General features: G+C 39.5%; 2 protein-coding genes across 3 annotated transcripts in view; both read left to right on the forward strand.

Moving 5' to 3' along the window:
* The window catches only part of LOC107594651 (rho GTPase-activating protein 29), a 70135-nt gene extending 55478 nt beyond the window's left edge, over window positions 1-14657 (forward strand). The window contains exons 10-24 of one of the 2 annotated variants that reach the window (XM_016284781.1): window positions 612-722; window positions 813-893; window positions 970-1137; window positions 1552-1689; window positions 4443-4633; window positions 4980-5152; window positions 6785-6916; window positions 8442-8540; window positions 9000-9163; window positions 9249-9437; window positions 9527-9664; window positions 10409-10635; window positions 10796-11066; window positions 11154-11256; window positions 13550-14657. In XM_016284781.1, the coding sequence (XP_016140267.1) occupies window positions 612-722; window positions 813-893; window positions 970-1137; window positions 1552-1689; window positions 4443-4633; window positions 4980-5152; window positions 6785-6916; window positions 8442-8540; window positions 9000-9163; window positions 9249-9437; window positions 9527-9664; window positions 10409-10635; window positions 10796-11066; window positions 11154-11256; window positions 13550-14472 (3108 nt within the window). In that variant the 3' untranslated portion in view covers window positions 14473-14657. Of the gene's footprint in view, window positions 1-611; window positions 723-812; window positions 894-969; window positions 1138-1551; window positions 1690-4442; window positions 4634-4979; window positions 5153-6784; window positions 6917-8441; window positions 8541-8999; window positions 9164-9248; window positions 9438-9526; window positions 9665-10408; window positions 10636-10795; window positions 11067-11153; window positions 11257-13546 lie in introns of both variants that reach the window. The other variant, XM_016284782.1, reaches the window with a different exon arrangement.
* Window positions 14658-14750: 93 nt separating this feature from the next.
* Window positions 14751-17182, forward strand: part of abca4a (ATP-binding cassette, sub-family A (ABC1), member 4a) — a 19693-nt gene continuing 17261 nt past the window's right edge. The window contains exons 1-2 of the mRNA XM_016284816.1: window positions 14751-14851; window positions 16195-16305. Coding sequence (XP_016140302.1) covers window positions 16240-16305 — 66 coding nt within the window. The 5' untranslated portion in view covers window positions 14751-14851; window positions 16195-16239. The remainder of the gene's footprint in view (window positions 14852-16194; window positions 16306-17182) is intronic.

Below are 17182 nucleotides of genomic sequence, written 5' to 3' on the forward strand. Positions count from 1 at the left end.
AGGCAGTGGCAAGTCAGCAGGAGATGGTCTTTTGTTTTGATAAAATTATATTGACATATATATATATATATATATATATATATATATGATGTACTACCATTCACATTTTTGGGAAGAATTTTGAAAGAAATGAATACTTTTATTTGACAAGGACATAAAATGAATTAAAAGTGACAGTAAAGACATTTATAATGTATTTCTATTTCAAATAAATACTGTTCTTTTGATCTTTCTAATTATAAAAAAAAATCCTGAATTAAAAATATTAAGCAGCACAACTCTTTTCAACAACAATAAAAAGAAGAAGAAATGCACCAAATGATTTCTGAAGATTCATTTGACACTGAAGACTGGAGTATTCAATTTTGCCATCACAGTGATAAATAGGAATACATTTTAGAATATATTAATATCGAAAATAGTTATTTTGAATTGCAGTAATATTTCACAGTATTGCTCTTTTTAATGTATTTTTGATATAAAAAAAAATCAGCCTTGTGTGCATAAGAGACTTCTTTCAAAAACATTAAAATAATCTTACCAATCCCGAGTTTTTGAATGGTAGTTTCTTTAAGTGACATTATTGTGTTGCTGTGTTCCTTTATCTAAAGGACTTTATGCCGTTCCGGGATATTTATGTCTCTGCCTTTAAAAATGAGATTGAGTACAATCAGGTTCTGCTTCAAACAGCTGCAGCTCTACAAACCAACAAATTCATACAGGTATGATCAGTTATATCTGCTGTTAACTTGTAGCTAACTATTTAACAAATAATTGTCTTTAATTCCACAAAATTCCTATAATACCAACAGCCACTGCTGGCCCGCAAGAACGATCTGGACAAACAGAGGAAAGAGATAAAGGAACAGTGGCAAAGAGAGCTAAAGAAAATGGTATATACGATTCTTTGAATTTCATTACTAATGTTTCTTCATGACCGATAGTGCTTAATAACCCATGTGTTTTCAGAGCGAGGCTGAGAGCGCTTTGAAGAAGGCTCGGCTGCTGAAGGTGCAGAAGAGGGAGGAGTACGAGAAGGCACGCAGCCCCCCCAGCCGCACCGAGGAGGAGCAGCCAACAGCAGGAGGCAGGACTCTGGAGAAGAAACGGAGGGTGGAGGAAGAGGCCCTACAGAAGGTACTGCAGAAACTGCACTATAAATCTAAATTCAACTCCACAGGGTCATAGACTGCACAAACACACACACCCGTGAGTTTATTGACCTTGTTTATTGGGCATCAAAGTGGTGATGAGAGAAACAGAGTTTGTGGGAATTTGTTTGATATTCTTTAACGTCTGATGTACTATCTGAAAATCAGGTCATATAATCTAAACATTACTGTTGCTATTACAACCCAGGCACCCAGCAACTGCATAACATCACACCTTAGCAAATGAGTGAGCATTTTCTTCAAGAAATGGAACATTTTTACAGTCTTATTTGGTGCAGCTGGTGGCACGGAAATGACACACTTTGGCTTAAAACAGGCTAAGAAAATCACTATGCTTTTGTTTTGTTTGGCTGATTGTCTGTTTTTGTGGTGACTCTAGGCTGAGGAAGCGCAGGAGCAGTATAAAGCCTGTGTGGCCGATCTAGAGGTGAAGAAGGTCAGCCTGTCAAACGCTAAGAGTGAGATCCTCGGTCAAATTCGGAAGCTGGTCTTCCAGTGTGACCTGACCCTCAAAGCGGTCTGTATCCATGTCACAACAACACTACAGTACAGTTCAAAAGTTTTTGGGTCTGTAAGGTTTTTGAATAAAAAATACAGTACAATTTTCAAATATTATTACAGTTTAAAATATTTTTTTCAGTTTAGTATATTTTAAAGTGTAATTTATTCCTGTGATGGCAAAGAATTTTCAGTAGCCATTACTCCAGTCTTCAGTGTCACATGATCCTTCAGAAATCATTCTAATATGTGTTACGGGGCTGACAAGACGTGAGACGTGTGGATCCGTGTGCAAGCTTTATTCTGAACAGAAGACAGAGACGTGGTCATAACAGGCAGGGTCAAACAGGTATATGGCAGGCAAAACACAAGAATAGTCCTAGGGCTAGCGTAGGTCGACGATTGGCAGACAGAATCACAGGGGCGAGACTAGAGGGATAAATCCAGGGAGACAGGCAAAGATCAGAACCGAGAAACCGACAAGGCAAAATGGGAAGGAAACAGGAACTAGGAAAACTAACAGGCTAAGCAATACTCAGCAGTGAATGGTAGTTTGAGTGAGTGTTATATAGTGAGTGAGTGATGTGAAACATCATGACAGAGCCCCCCCCAAGGAGCGGCTTCCAGACGCTCCAAACATTATACGATTCAGGTGGGCGGTGGAGCGGAGGCGGAACAGGGGGAGGGATGGAGGGCCAGGTCCACGTGAAAGTGGAGAGACCGGGCACTGAGGCAGGGCCGGCGGAGCAGGGAGCCAGGGTGGAGCCGGCAGTACAGGTGGAGCTGAGGACCACCACAGCAGAGCAGACGTGACCTAAGATCCCCACGGCGGAGCAGAAGACCACCAAAGCCAGACAGTAGACCACCACGGCGGAGCAGAAGACGAAGCGTTTGAGAGCGCTGGTTTAGGGATGCCAGCTGCACGTGCCGACACCAGCGGTGGGTCCTCCACGCTGGAAGCCAGTCTGGGATACTGAAGAACTGACCTTGATACTCTGGGTGTAACAGACAGGACGTGACATGACTCTGGGTGAACAGTTGAGACGTGACGAGGCTCTGGATGAACGGCTGAGATGTGATGAGGTTCTGGCAGATCAGATGAGACTTGACTTGACCCAGTAATGGAAGCTGTGACTTGAGTTGACTCAGGGGAATCAACTATGACTCGACTCAGACAGATCTGTTGTGACTTGACTAGACTCATGATAATGAACTGTAATTTGATTTGACTCATGACGATCAACTGTGACTAAACCTGACTCATAATGATCAACCGTGACTTGACTGAACTCAGGAAGATCAGCTGTGACTTGACTGAACTCAGGAAGAACGACTGTGACTAGACTTGACTCATGAGGATCAGCTGTGACTAGACTAGACTCAGGAAGATCAACTGTGACTAGACTTGACTCAGGAAGATCAGCGGTGACTTGACTTGACTCCTGACGATCAACTGTGACTTGACCAGACTCACGAAGATCTACTGTGAGTTTACTTGACTCAGGAGGATCAATGGTGACTTGACTGGACTCAAGATGGGCCGCTGTGACATGACTGGTTGCTGTTGTGTCCGCCATCTTGTGAGCGTGCTCCGCTGTCTCCGCCATTTTGTGAGCGTGCTCTAGTGTGGCCGCCATTACATGAGTGAGTGTGGGGTCGTGTTCCTCCACGATACCCACAGTGAACGCTGAACCAACCGTCAACAAGTCATAGTCCATACACTGACTTAAAGATGAACGTGGACCCTCGTGAATGAGTTTGGATTTTAATGGTTGATTAATGCCCTCATAAAAAAAGTCTATCAAAACACAGTCCGGCAGATCTGAATAATGAGCGATGGCTAAATATTCTTGAATATAGCCCTCCAGCGATCGTGTGCCCTGTCTAAGGGCTAACAATATCCGAGAAGCTGCTGGATCCTTGTGTGGCCGAGTATTCTGTTACGGGGCTGACAAGACGTGAGACGTGTGGATGTGCAAGCTTTATTCTGAACAGAAGACAGTGACGTGGTCATAACAGGCAGGGTCAAACAATGGCAAACAGGTATATGGCGGGCAAAACACAAGAATACTCCTAGGGCTAGCATAGGTCGATGATCGGCAGACAGAATCACAGGGGCGAGACTAGAGGGATAAATCCAGGGAGACAGGCAAAGATCAGAACCAAGGAACCGACAAGGCAAGGCCACACGGGAAGGAAACAGGAACTAGGAAAACTAACAGGCTAAGCAATACTCGGCAGTGACTGGTAGTTTGAGTGAGTGTTATATAGTGAGTGAGTGATGTGAAACAGCTGTGTGCAATCAGTGAAAACAGCTGTGTGCAATCCCTGCTGAGTGCAATCAGTGCAATGAATGATGGGATATGCAGTCCGGGATGATAAGCAACAGTAGGTGTAGTGCGAGAGTCAATGTAATGGAAAGGGGGACCTCTGATGGTAAGCAGACGGAAGTTCATGGACCGGATTCATGACAATATGCCTATTTGCTGCTCAAGAAACATTTATTGTTATTATTATTATTATTATTAATGCTGGAAACAGTTGTGCTGCTTAATATTTTTTGGAAACCATGATATGAATAGTAATTTCAAAAGAACAGCTATTGTTAAAATTAGACATCTTTTGTAACATTTTAAATATATTTACTGTCACTTTTGATTCATTTAATGCATTTTTGCTGAAAAAAAAACCTTACTGACCCCAAACTTTTGACCTTCTCCATTAAAATAAATACCATTATTGCATACTGTCTATTCTCAAAAACTCTCGCAGGTGACAGTGAACTGGTTCCAGATGCAGCAGGCTCAGACCCAGCCTCTCTCAGTCAACTACCAAGCTCTAAGTGAACAGGCCAAAAAGTATGAACCAGGCCAGCGCTACTCTGAGTTCGTGTGCAGCTTGCCTAAAGAGCGTGTGTGGCTGGAGTCTCTGTCTCAGGACATCACAGCTTCCTCAAAAACGGGGTAAGTCCACACTCAAGTTTCCATGCGGGCCAGAGAGGCTGCATTGTTTGAATCTTCCTCAGGAAGAATGATGAACGAAACAACGGTCGGTGATAGCATGTTGTTTATCCAGAAATCTGCGCTCCATAATCGCTGCCCTTTGTAAACTCTGCTTTTCAGCTTGATATCTGAATCACACCCACGTACAAACATACTGGCCAGCGCTATCAACTCTCTTTACAGTGTATTCAAATCTCACGCTTTCCTGTTGAGTAACCCATTTCACAACCAGCAGAGATTTTGCACAGCTTTTTTTGCCTGCGGTATTTTAATAAAGCATGTTTTAACAAGTGACTTTCCTTTCCAGAATGTCCCTTCATAAAAGGTCTCAGAGCAGCACCCGCTCATCCCATGGGAACCTGTCGCAAGGCTCTGTAACTTCTGCAGATAACCACAGCGTAGATGGGGTTGAGGGTACCGTACAACCTTGCAAGGCCAAGATCGCAGAGAGGCGGTCCAATAGCAGTTTAGATATGCAAGGTAAGAGTCGCTAAGGATCTAGACTGGCGACAAAAGTTTGTAGGTTTAAAATTATCAATTTCTGTTGCACTAAATGGAATGAAATCAATTATGACTGGTTTTTAAACAGATTTCACCTACTTCCATTGTTTGGATAAACAGATAGTCCTGATCCAAACTCACTGTAACTCACATTGAGCCTAAGTTGCTACGTCAGGCTGCTCATGCAGATCTCATGCAAAACGTCAGTCTACTCAGCCTTAGGGCCCTATGAAATCCATTTTATTTATTTATTTCACCAAATTCCGTTAATTTTTTTTCCCCAAATTCTGTTTTTAAATTCTCTGAATTCCGTTTTTTTTCTATTTAAATTTTTTCTAGACTCTGTTTTAATGCTTAAATTATTAATCAAAAAGCATGTCTAATTAATTGAAATCATGAAACTTACAGTATTAAACGGCAATTTATTAAAAGTTTAACAAAAATTAAATTTTTAAGGCCCTGTGAAATGTTTTCTTTTTTTCTCAAATTTGGTTTTGTTTTTTACCAAATTCTGTTTTCTATTATTTTTTTGTATTCAGTTTTAATGGTTTCATTAAATATTAATAATCAAAAGCATCTCTAATTAATAAATAATTATTTATTAATTTATTATTATTTTATCTATTTCTTTTTTTTCTGAAATAGTGTGTGTATTTACATTTTTCTGCTAAATAAATTCTGGTAAATAATTTCTCTGGTAAATATTCCTTTAAAAATAATGATTTAATAATAATTTTATTAGTAGCAGTAGTACTATCATTGCATCAAGTAATGTTTCTGTCAAGGTTTCTTCAAGTTAAACTAAACTTTTATTTTGACGCGTTGCTGTGAAGACCTTTTTGTTTGTATATGACGATAGTTTTATTAAAAAGAAATGGTGAAATGCTCATGAATTGACTCTGATAAATTATGTTTTTGCATTCATGTGCCCATTTTTTGAGGCGGCAGAGGCTGAAAACACCGTGAGCGATTTAAGTGTAGTTTACCTACTTTTGATGCATCCATTAAACATTTGGTAAATTCCATGACATTCTGCATTATACAGTTCCATTTTTATGACTGGATTCCGCAATTCCGTCCACGTTTTCTGCATCACGGAAATCATAGGGCCCTATGCATTTGTTAGACTCTAAAACTCCCAGACATTTATTTTCTTCCCACTTAAACAAGATCCTGAGATGTTTGGCACTATTAAGCACATATGTTTGGCAAGCTGCAGCATCTTGAACAGCTTATTAGTTTTATGGCATGACGCATCCACTGTGGGTTTTTACCCATCATTGGCCATCCAGAGCTTGAACAAAAGCTGCCAGCAGTCAGGATTAAGGCCCAAGACCTCAGCTTCCAAAAAGCCCCTCTGCTGTGACATCATCAGCCTGCAGGATTACAGCCTGAGCTCACATTTAATGCAGCATCCAGACTAGATGACTAAAACCAAGCACATAAGCAAAATTCTCATGTTTTTAGAGATGAGAACTCTGAACTGGATGAAACATGTAGACAAACTGATTCTCCTAAACACACGCAGGATTTTCTCCTTCAGTTTTAGGAATAGAGATTTCCTAGATGAAGGACGAAAGGTAATTCTGAGGTTAATTCTGTGTGTTGTAGCGTTAAGGACGCAGGGCTCCCAGCGGGCCTGGAGCTCAGGCAGTGCCGGTGGAGGAGGGATGTGCAGTGACTCAGAGAGTGCTGGAGGAAGCAGTGAGTCTCGCTCAATGGACTCCCCCACAGCTAGTCCAGGTACTTTTTCTGGTGTCAACACACAGCATCCTGCAGCGCATTTCACAATTGGAAGTTAATCCCACTCCGAAATTGGTTTAATGTATACATAGGCCAATATGAATGTTTGACGATCAATTTACATCAAATCAAAGTCATGTCAAGTTTTTGACTTCATTTTGATTTGCATATTTGACCTGTTTTTTTAACGTCAATTTTGATGTCAATTTGATGTCTTTTCAATATCAATTGACCCCTGGGTTATATCAGTGTTTATTTTCTATTAGTGCTGTCAAATGATTAATCACATTCAAAATAAAAGTTTGGTAACACTTTAGATTTAGGTAACACTTATTCACTATTAACTACGACTTTTGCCTCAATAAATTCCTAATTTGCTGCTTATTAACAGTTAGTAAGCTAGTTGTTAAGTTTAGGTATTGGGTAGGATTAGGGATGTAGAATAAGGCATTAATATGTTCTTAATTAGTACTAATAAATGGCTAATATTCTAGTAATATGCATGCTAATAAGCAACTAGTTAAGAAACCCTAAAATAAAGTGTTACCAAAAGTTTCTGTTTACATAATATATGTATGTGTGCTGTGTATATTTATTATGTATATATAAATACACACACATGCAAGTATATATTTCAGAAAAATATGTTATGTTTATATATTAAACATATTTATTTGTAATATAAATTATATGAATATAAATATAGACTATTGTAAATATATGTAAATATTTTCAAAATATATACTGTATGTGTGTGTATTTATATATACATAATAAATATACACAGAACACTAATATGCAAATAAAAACTTTTATTTTGGATGCGATTAGTCGCGATTAATCGTTTGACAGCACTATTTTCTATATTTTGTATTCTAGATTATTTGCTATATATTTATATATTATTTGTTTATTATTTATTTTGTTGCCTTCTATGCTAGCATTAAACAATATACTACTACTACTGCTGCTGCATATTTTATTTTATTTTATTTATTTGGCAACATTAACAAAAATTGTAAAATACATTTTTCATTAAACAACTTGCAACATAATTTATTATGTGCAGTAATTACTGGAAATTCTACAGATGTTATGACAGCTATAAATCATACATACCACAGAAACTCATCAGCCAGCTAGATAGTGACACATTTACATCAGCAGAACTTAACAGAATGCGCAAAACAATAATGTTCACAACATCAAAGAAAAAGCAGGCATAAAAACATGTATGTTATCAACAGATTGTTAGGACTTGAGAATGTCAGCACTGGCCTAATCAGGCAAGTTTTGTCAGATGTCCTTAAATGTTTTACTCTAGCCAGTTGCATCAGCCATTCTTATTGTGGAGTGCAATGTGTTTAATCCAAAAAAGAAGTTCCTCTAAAAATATTGCTAGTTTAGGCATGTTTGTAAGTTTTGCTTGTAAAATGGTTGACCTAGTTCTCAGTGGACAGGATGGAGAAGTGCTCTGCAGGACGGAAGTATCTAATGTGTGTTTATGTGTGTGTTCGTGTTACAGGGGACTTCAAACGCAGGCTTCCCAGAACTCCCTCAACTGGTACCATGTCTTCTGCAGATGACCTAGATGAGAGGGAACCACCCTCCCCATTAGATAATGGTTGGTAGTACAAACCGAACAGCGTGATTGTGAGTGTCTGTGTTCATAGGTGTGTGGTGACAGTGACACCACATGTTTGTGTTTATTATGCAAGTGCTGAATTGCTCGCACCCATGTTTTTGCTTTCAGTGCAGCTGTGCAGATGGGCTGGGTGTTGAGATTGGCAAAATGCCACAGTTCCTGTCTCTCCACCAAAAGGGTTACATTTCAGTAATAACTGTTGAATGTAAACAAATGTTAAAAGTAGGGAAATACATTTGAGGAACTGAAGAGAAGGTCATGCTTCCTTAAAAGTACTAAAAGAACCATTAATTAAATAGGAATGCAAGAGTAATGAAAGTTCTTTCAATTCCCATCCCAACTCACGTTTAAGACTCTTGATGATCCTGTGGCCACACCAGAACATCATTTTTTTGTTTTGTTTTCAGCTATTAAAACACATACCTTTTCTTGTCTCAGGCCTTGCTGAAATGGTGATGGAAACGGCCAGTTCTCCCGGCCCTTTTCGTAATGCTCAGATGTCAAAAGCGGCACAAACTCACAAGTTGAGGAAACTGCGAGCGCCTTCCAAATGCAGAGAGTGTGACGGGCTGGTGGTGTTTCACGGGGCTGAATGTGAGGAGGTACGGTTATCATCAACACCCACATCTGTTCTGTTCACATTGTTCATTAGAGCCGGTTGTCATTCCCTGATCTCTTTTTACATAGTGCTCTTTGGCCTGTCATAAGAAATGCCTGGAGACTCTTGCCATTCAGTGTGGTCATAAGAAGCTCCAGGGCAGACTGCACCTGTTCGGAATCGACTTCGCCCAAGTAGCTAAGAACAGTCCTGACGGCATCCCCTTCATCATCAAAAAATGCACCTCAGAAATCGAGAGTCGTGCCCTGAACATTAAGGTGAAGAATCGAGATGCAACTGAAAGGAATTTGTTTATATGTTTGTGAGTCATTTTGTGAGTGACGCCTACTTTTCGGTTCGTTTCAAGGGCATTTATCGGGTGAATGGGGCGAAGTCTCGTGTGGAAAAGCTGTGCCAGGCCTTTGAGAACGGAAAAGACTTAGTGGAGCTTTCTGACCTCCACCCACATGACATAAGCAATGTGCTCAAGCTTTACCTGAGACAGGTGTGGTGGGACAAATAATCCCAGTTTCATCATGTCTATATGAAACTTGAAATAATAGAGTGCAACAGTGTCCACCTGCTTTTTGGTTTCGGAAGTATTTTTCACATAAGAATTTTTTATTTGTTATAGAGTTATAAGCCATGAGCCAAAGCAACCAGCTACGAGGTGAATCACAACATTGCAAACTTTGTTCTTGAAAAATGTTGAAATGTGAAAATCTTATATATATGGTATGTATGTTATATATATGGTATGTAACAGCTTTAATAAGGGAAACAGCTACAATCCCATGGAGCATTGCGAATGACAATCAAAATAAAAATGATGGATATATATATATAAAACTATTGTTTAAAGATGTTGATTGTGTATAGAAACAATATATTTTACATGTATTGCAAAATGTATATGTACACTGATATTTAAGTAGTCTGACAGCGCATGAAAAATTACTATTACATCATTCGCAGTGCTTCATGGGAGTGGACAGGCACTAAAATGTTCTTTTGGTGTGATTTGCTTGTTGTGATTCTCTGTTTGATGGAGATTATATCACCAATTAACAACCTTGTAGCTCATTGTAGGTCTGTCTTTAAGGGTTTATAAGTTCAAAATCAGTTCCTTATGGAGAAAATGAATTAGATTTTTCTGCCAAAACCCAGCTGTTGCACTCTATAGGGTTCCATTACTTTTCACATTTTGCTGATTTGACATTGTCTAAAAAAGAATTCAATTGTCTTTCAGCTGCCGGAGCCATTGATTCTGTATCGGTATTACAACGATATCATCGGGCTGGCAAAAGAGACTCAGAACATGAAGGAGACTGACTCGACTAAAGAGAAATCACCAGGAGAGAAGCTGTGCCTCAGTATTGAGCTTAAAAGAGTCCTCTTCAAAATCAGAGACCTCCTTCGCCAGCTTCCAGCAGCGCACTACAAAACCCTGCAGTTCCTCATCACCCATCTGGACAGGTACGCGAACACAAACCATAAACCAAAGCGTGTTTAAAAAGCTCATATAGCAAAGAAGCAGGAATCTGTTATCGGGATTGGTTTTTCTTTGCTTGTTGCTTGACATCCTTAAATGGGTTTAGTGAAAGTGAAATATAATTTGAGACTTATTGTTCTACAGAGTGTCAGAGCAAGCTGAGGAGAACAAGATGACCGCTAGTAACCTGGGTATCATCTTCGGTCCCACACTCATCAAGCCCAGGCAGTTGGAGGTGGAAGTGTCACTGTCCTCTCTGGTTGACTACCCCCACCAGGCCCGCATGGTGGACCTGCTCATCAGGCACCACCAGATGATCTTTGATGGCCCCCTCAGCCCTGTGTCTCCCACCAGTCCGACAGCACCACAGCCAGCGCTCAGCCGCCACTCCCAATCTCTCATGGATATCAAAGTGGTGAGTTGGGCCAGAGAATGAAAGCTGGACTTTTTAAAAAAAATATTAGAGTTTTTTATTTCTGATCCGTGTTTATCCTTCATACAGAGTGCAAAAGCCTACAAGAGACACTCGTCTGTGATTACCTCTGCACAGCTGATGGAGAAAGTGAAGGAGATGAAGACAGGGGACGATAAAGGGCAAACACCTGGTTAGTATGATTGTCTCTGCTCATCTTTGGTATTAAAGTTAACATGAAATCAATACTGACCCCCTTTGATGAGCCATGGCAGCATGAAAAATAGATCATATTTTTTGTCTGAAATTTTTTGTCATATTTTTTCATTTGAAAGTTTATGCAAGAAAAACGAATATATTTGTTTTGAAAATATTCTTGAGTAATATTGATGTGGTTTTGTTTAAAGAAATAATGAAGATTTCATAAATGTGGACTGTTTTGTGCAGTTATAAGTTCAAAGGAATTTAATTAAATCTACTAATTTCAAGAGTTACAAATGGTAATTCTCAGATGATATGTTCTTATATATTTCATATAATGATATATTCAAATAAAACGCTTCTTGCATCACTATCCTGGTTTCCATTACAGATTTGCGCAAAACATTTGCGATATTTTATAAATGTCAATAAAAACCTATTGCGAATTGACGGCATTTCCATTAACTGATGTTATGCGATTAAAAGCAGTTTTTTTTTTCCTCTCGCAAAAAGTCATGGCAACTGATGTTGCTAGGCTTATGTATATTGCAGCCACCGCACTAGCCATTATTTTTAACATGTATGCATATAGGAGTGTATGTTTAGTGAAGCAGTGCGAAGAGCCGCTTCTGAAACGTGCTGCGGCGCAGGTGGTATAGACACAAGCACTGACTGGAGTGGCCGGTGGAAGTGTCAGAGACGTAATGTGCTGCAGATGTGTGCAGTGTAAATAAGGGGTTATCCAAGCATTAATGGCCAGGAAAGCCCTTTATAATTGAGAACTGCCACATATGAGGTGTTTCTTGGAGGTTATAGTACATTAAAGAATTATCATGTTTATTTTTACGTATGCCAGGTGACCTGTAAATGTGTAAAAACTGCATTCTGTTGCAGTTTTGCGAAATATTCCTTTTTCAAATTGCCTGAAAAACCACCTCACGCAAACGTAAAAACGTTTGTGATATATTGGAGTTTTTGTTAAACTGACGTGTTTCCATTAGGCGTATGACATGTAAATGCGAAAAACTGCATTCTGTTGCAGTTTTGCGAAATAATTCTTTCAAATTGCCTGAAAAATCACTCACGTGAACGTAAAAACTTTTTTGCGACATATTGGCGTTTTTGCAAAATGTACGTTTCCATTAGGTGTATGACATGTAAATGCGAAAAAAATTCATTTTTTGCAGTTTTGCGAAATATTCCTTTTTCAAATTGATGAAAAATATAATGTATTGACTGTTTCTAAGTTTATGTTTCAGTTTGTCAAAACGAGGGGTGTCCCCGGCAAAAGGATTTACAAAGTAGAATCGGAATTTTCGAATCTTGGCAATAGTCGACTGGTAGTCGAATCATAAGTTTGGGGGCGGGGGCAAAATACATTACCAAGAGTCAAGTCGGACTTTCGACTGCCATAAATACTGACGTTAACACACAGGGAAAATGTGTAATGGACACCTCGCAGATACAAACGGGGTAAATAATGTTTTATGTTTTGATTGAAAGATAGTTAACATTAAATGTCAGCGAAACCCTAAGAATTCACACAATTTTTTAAAATATTTCTCTCATTATAACGTTATGTATATGACAGTAGTTATTAATGTTCTGCATTTCTGTTTTGAGCTGTGCGCGCTGAAGATGACCAGTAGAATGAAGCATCTGATAGCAGGTTTTTACTCATCATTTATAAATCAATAGGAGTGGTTGAATTTATCCACGCACGTTAAAATGTTTTTTTTAAAGCTTCTTTCTTTTCATATTCTTATTTACAGCATTATCTTAATAGGCTGAATATTATTGGGAGAAAACCGGTAGTTCTATCTGAAATCAAACATTGAGCACCCCCATATAGCCAAAATGGCATGAGCATAACACCCCACAAATATTAGACTGTGAGATTGGTAGTCGAATCAGGCTCCTCCAATCGAAGCATCGAATCGTAAAGCTTCTTTCTTTTCATATTCTTATTTACAGCATTATCTTAATAGGCTGAATATTATTGGGAGAAAACCGGTAATTCTATCTGAAATCAAACATTGAGCACCCCCATATAGCCAAAATGGCATGAGCATAACACCCCACAAATATTAGACTGTGAGATTGGTAGTCGAATCAGGCTCCTCCAATCGAAGCATCGAATCGTCAACTATTCAGGGTCACCCCTAGTCAAAACTGACCTGGAAATGCAAAAATTGCAGGCAGATTTTGAGAGTAATTTTTTTGATGTCTCTTCTGAATTAATAATTTGTATAAATTAAGTTCAAACGTATTTTTCTTTCCAGCAGGTGAGGGCTCAGATGTCAATGGGGTTGGCTCAGCTCCTGTAGGCGTGCAGAAGTCCACATTCAGTGCCAGCAGCCGAGTGGTGCAACTACGTCCTCAGCGCACCAAACCGGTGTCTCGACCCATCAGCATGCCCGTGGAGCGACTGCTCAACGAGCGCAACAGTCACAACACCGAAGAGCGTGAACACTCACCGGCCGCCATTCAGGAGACCACCGAACCGGACAAGCCTTCAACACCACGCTTCACCAACTATTACAGAAACCCCTTTATCGACACACAGACACTGAGGAGAACGTGGGACAGACAGTACAAGCATTACGATGTGACGCCCAGAACTGCTATGATAGTGGCCAACCTGCCATCCTCTGGCGTGGCAAAACCGTCGGAAATTAGCGTTGTACCCCAAAGCAGCGCCAGTAGAAAAGATTTTACAAGCCAGAACGCCGGGACTCCGATATCCTTCCGAGCGCCACGGACACTAAAACCCCCTCCCGGAACGTTCTATAGACCTCCATCAGTAAGCCAAATCAGGCCATTTGACTCGTTGGCAAAAACCGTTTCAACAGCAACAACCACTACCACAGGGACCATATACACAACAGCCATTACCATATTTACAACAGCGGCCACATCAATAGTTTCGACAGTCTCCACAGCCGTCACGACACCCCCAACCACACCAACAACATCAGTGACTATCGCTCCAACGGCCAAGCCGACCTTTACGACAGTGATGAGTGCTGTATCTGGAGCAGAGGAAGGACTATCAGAGAATGACTCCATCAGCCCCGTCACACTCTCTCCGCCTCAATCTCCAAGCTCCAGCGCAGAGGAGCTCAGCCCTGCAGACGCCAAACCCCTCTATCAGAGACGCAGTCGCCGTATGCAGGAGCTAGAGCATCGAGAGGCCCATTTTGTTTAAAAAAAAATGCCCTGTTGGACAGATCTCCTGTCTCGCTTGGTACAGTATCCTATATGTGTCACTCAGAAAGTGACTGATTCCTCCACAGTTCTCACAAGGTCAATTTTCATAGTCTAGTAGATCCGTCAACGGCTTTATGTGTATGTATTTGTATGTAAACTGTCATTTTTGTGCCAGTGTACATGTAAATAAACAGCAGTCATGTTAAAATGGAGGGCTTTGCTGATGGCCATGTTAACCCTGCAGATTAAGGCAATCGGATTAGTTGAGTCAGTCAGAAGCAGCAAGTTTGGCTGTTGTGTTTCAGCGACTATCATGGACTGGAATTATGAACATTTATTTGTGAATGATAAGGAACTCATATTTCTTCAGCACTGAGGTAAATATACCATTTGTTTTAAGGGAACAATATTCACTATTAACTAGTTGCTTATTAGCATACTGGAATATTAACTGTTTATTAGCACTTGTAAAACACATTTTAATGCCTTATTCTGCACGACCATATTCTAGAGCCCTTAACCTTTCCCAATACCTAAACATAATAACTATAAATTAGCAGCAAATTAGGAGTTTCCTGAAAGCAAACTCTCAGTTATACAAGTTTGACAAACTTAAAGTGAATATGTGTTTAGTAATCTAAACTGTTACCAGTTTAAATCATGATTTGTTTGGTCAAATCAAAAAGATTTGATTGTGTCTTTTTTAATAATACTTCTATTCAGTAATTTAATCAAAAGTGACAGTAAAGACACTTATGTTACTAAAAGTTTAAAATAAAGGCAGTTCTTTTGAACTTTCTATTTATAAAAAAAATTAATAACGGCTTTCACAAAAATATTAAGCAGCACAACTGTTTTCAACATGATAATAGATGTTTTTTTAGTAGCGAATCTATTAGAATGATTTAGAAACTATCACGTGACACTGAAGACTGAAGTAATGACTGCTGAAAATTCAGCTTTGCAATCACAGGAATAAATTACATTTTGACGCATATTAAAATAGAAAACAGATCATTTACATAGTAATCTTTTTCAGTGTTTTTACTATATGTTTGGTCAAATAAATGCAGCTTTGTTGAGAATAATAAACTTTCAAAAACATTAACAAATCTTTCTGACCCCAAACTGAACAGTACTCAGTACTGTACATTAATGAAGGGTTAAATTTGTTGGCCTTTGTGGAGAATATGTATGTTAAATCTGCCATTTAAATGTTATGTTTTTAATTCTTTGACATTCATTTAACTATCAAGATCAAGAGTTTGTGCAATATGTCTGTCAAAAGAGACGCTGTAAGATGAAACGTGTATCTGAACCTGAACTGAAAGAGCTTTAATCAGTGTTTGTGTTCAAAGATTACTGTGGAAAATTAGATGTCTAACGGACATAATAACAGCTCTGTCTGTGACTGCTGTGCTGTTTTGGTCTTGCTGTAGTAGTCATTGCCGTGGCTCAAAATAGTTCAGTGGTTCAATGTTAGGCCCGTATTTTCCTTTAAAGATTTGTGACCCAATTTCACATGACTAAGAAACAAAGCCTCCAAGCAACATTTCACTAAAACAGCTGTTTTCATTATTGAAGACTAGCTGTCTGAAATCTGATGTGTACAGTTCTACAATGCTAATGACATTCATCTGTCACTTGAATTTCTGGACACCAGCTCTGCGAGATTTCTTTCAGTTTGATTGTGAGTGTGAAGTATGTGATGTGTTGACAGGTTTGTTGCAGCTTGTTGACCCCTACACGGGGTTGAGTTGGAGTCATGAACACAGGCAGCCAGATCCGTCTGCTGCTCTGGAAGAACTGGACGCTCCGCAAGAGACAAAAGGTACAATTAACCCATTCACTGGGACACAAAACAATCATCATCATGGGCTGTAATTTATAAAGCCTCAAAACAGCTTATATTTAGAGCGCTCTGTTTATATCATAAGATACAAACTTCAGAAATTTGGTTCTGAGTGCAGGATTTAGGCAATGAGGTGTGACATACCACTCAAAACCAAATATAAAACTGAAAAGACAGTGTTTTAAAGGGGTCATATGATGCTGCTAAAAAGAACATTATTTTGTGTATTTGGTGTAATGAAATGTGTTTATGCGGTTGAAGCTTCAAAAAACACATTATTTTCCACATACTGTACATTATTGTTTCTCCTCTATGCCCCGCCTTTCTGAAACACGTCAATTTCTACAAAGCTCATCGGTCTGAAAAGCGAGGTGTGCTCTGATTGGCCAGCTATCCAGTGCGTTGTGATTGGCCGAATACCTCAAGCGTGTGACGGAAATGTTACGCCTCTTACCATATCGTGATGATGCCCTGTCCGGTCGGATCGATGAGACAAAAACATTAAAACCCATTATAAACGAGGCATTTGTTGCATCCAGTGGGGAAATAATTCCGGATTATAATGACTTATACTGTCTTTTTGCATCACGCTGCATAAACATAAAAATGTTCGGAGAAATGACAAACAACAAGCGCTACTCTACACTGCTCAAAACTCGCGTTTGGGCTTGCGGCAACCATATGTGACTGGACGGGCTGGACTCCGCTTCGTCCACGGTGAAAGCCGATCTGGCAATCCACAGCGCGAAGTTGATGTATTTCCTCGGCGACCAGCACGGATCAGCTCCAGGCATGATGAAGCGGATATCGTCCTCTTTTGGAAGACCAAACAAAGTAGTTTCGCTTTCACAACGAA

This window comes from Sinocyclocheilus grahami, unplaced genomic scaffold (genome assembly GCF_001515645.1).
Source record: "Sinocyclocheilus grahami isolate Dianchi unplaced genomic scaffold, SAMN03320097.WGS_v1.1 scaffold188.1, whole genome shotgun sequence".
Classification (NCBI taxonomy): domain Eukaryota; kingdom Metazoa; phylum Chordata; class Actinopteri; order Cypriniformes; family Cyprinidae; genus Sinocyclocheilus; species Sinocyclocheilus grahami.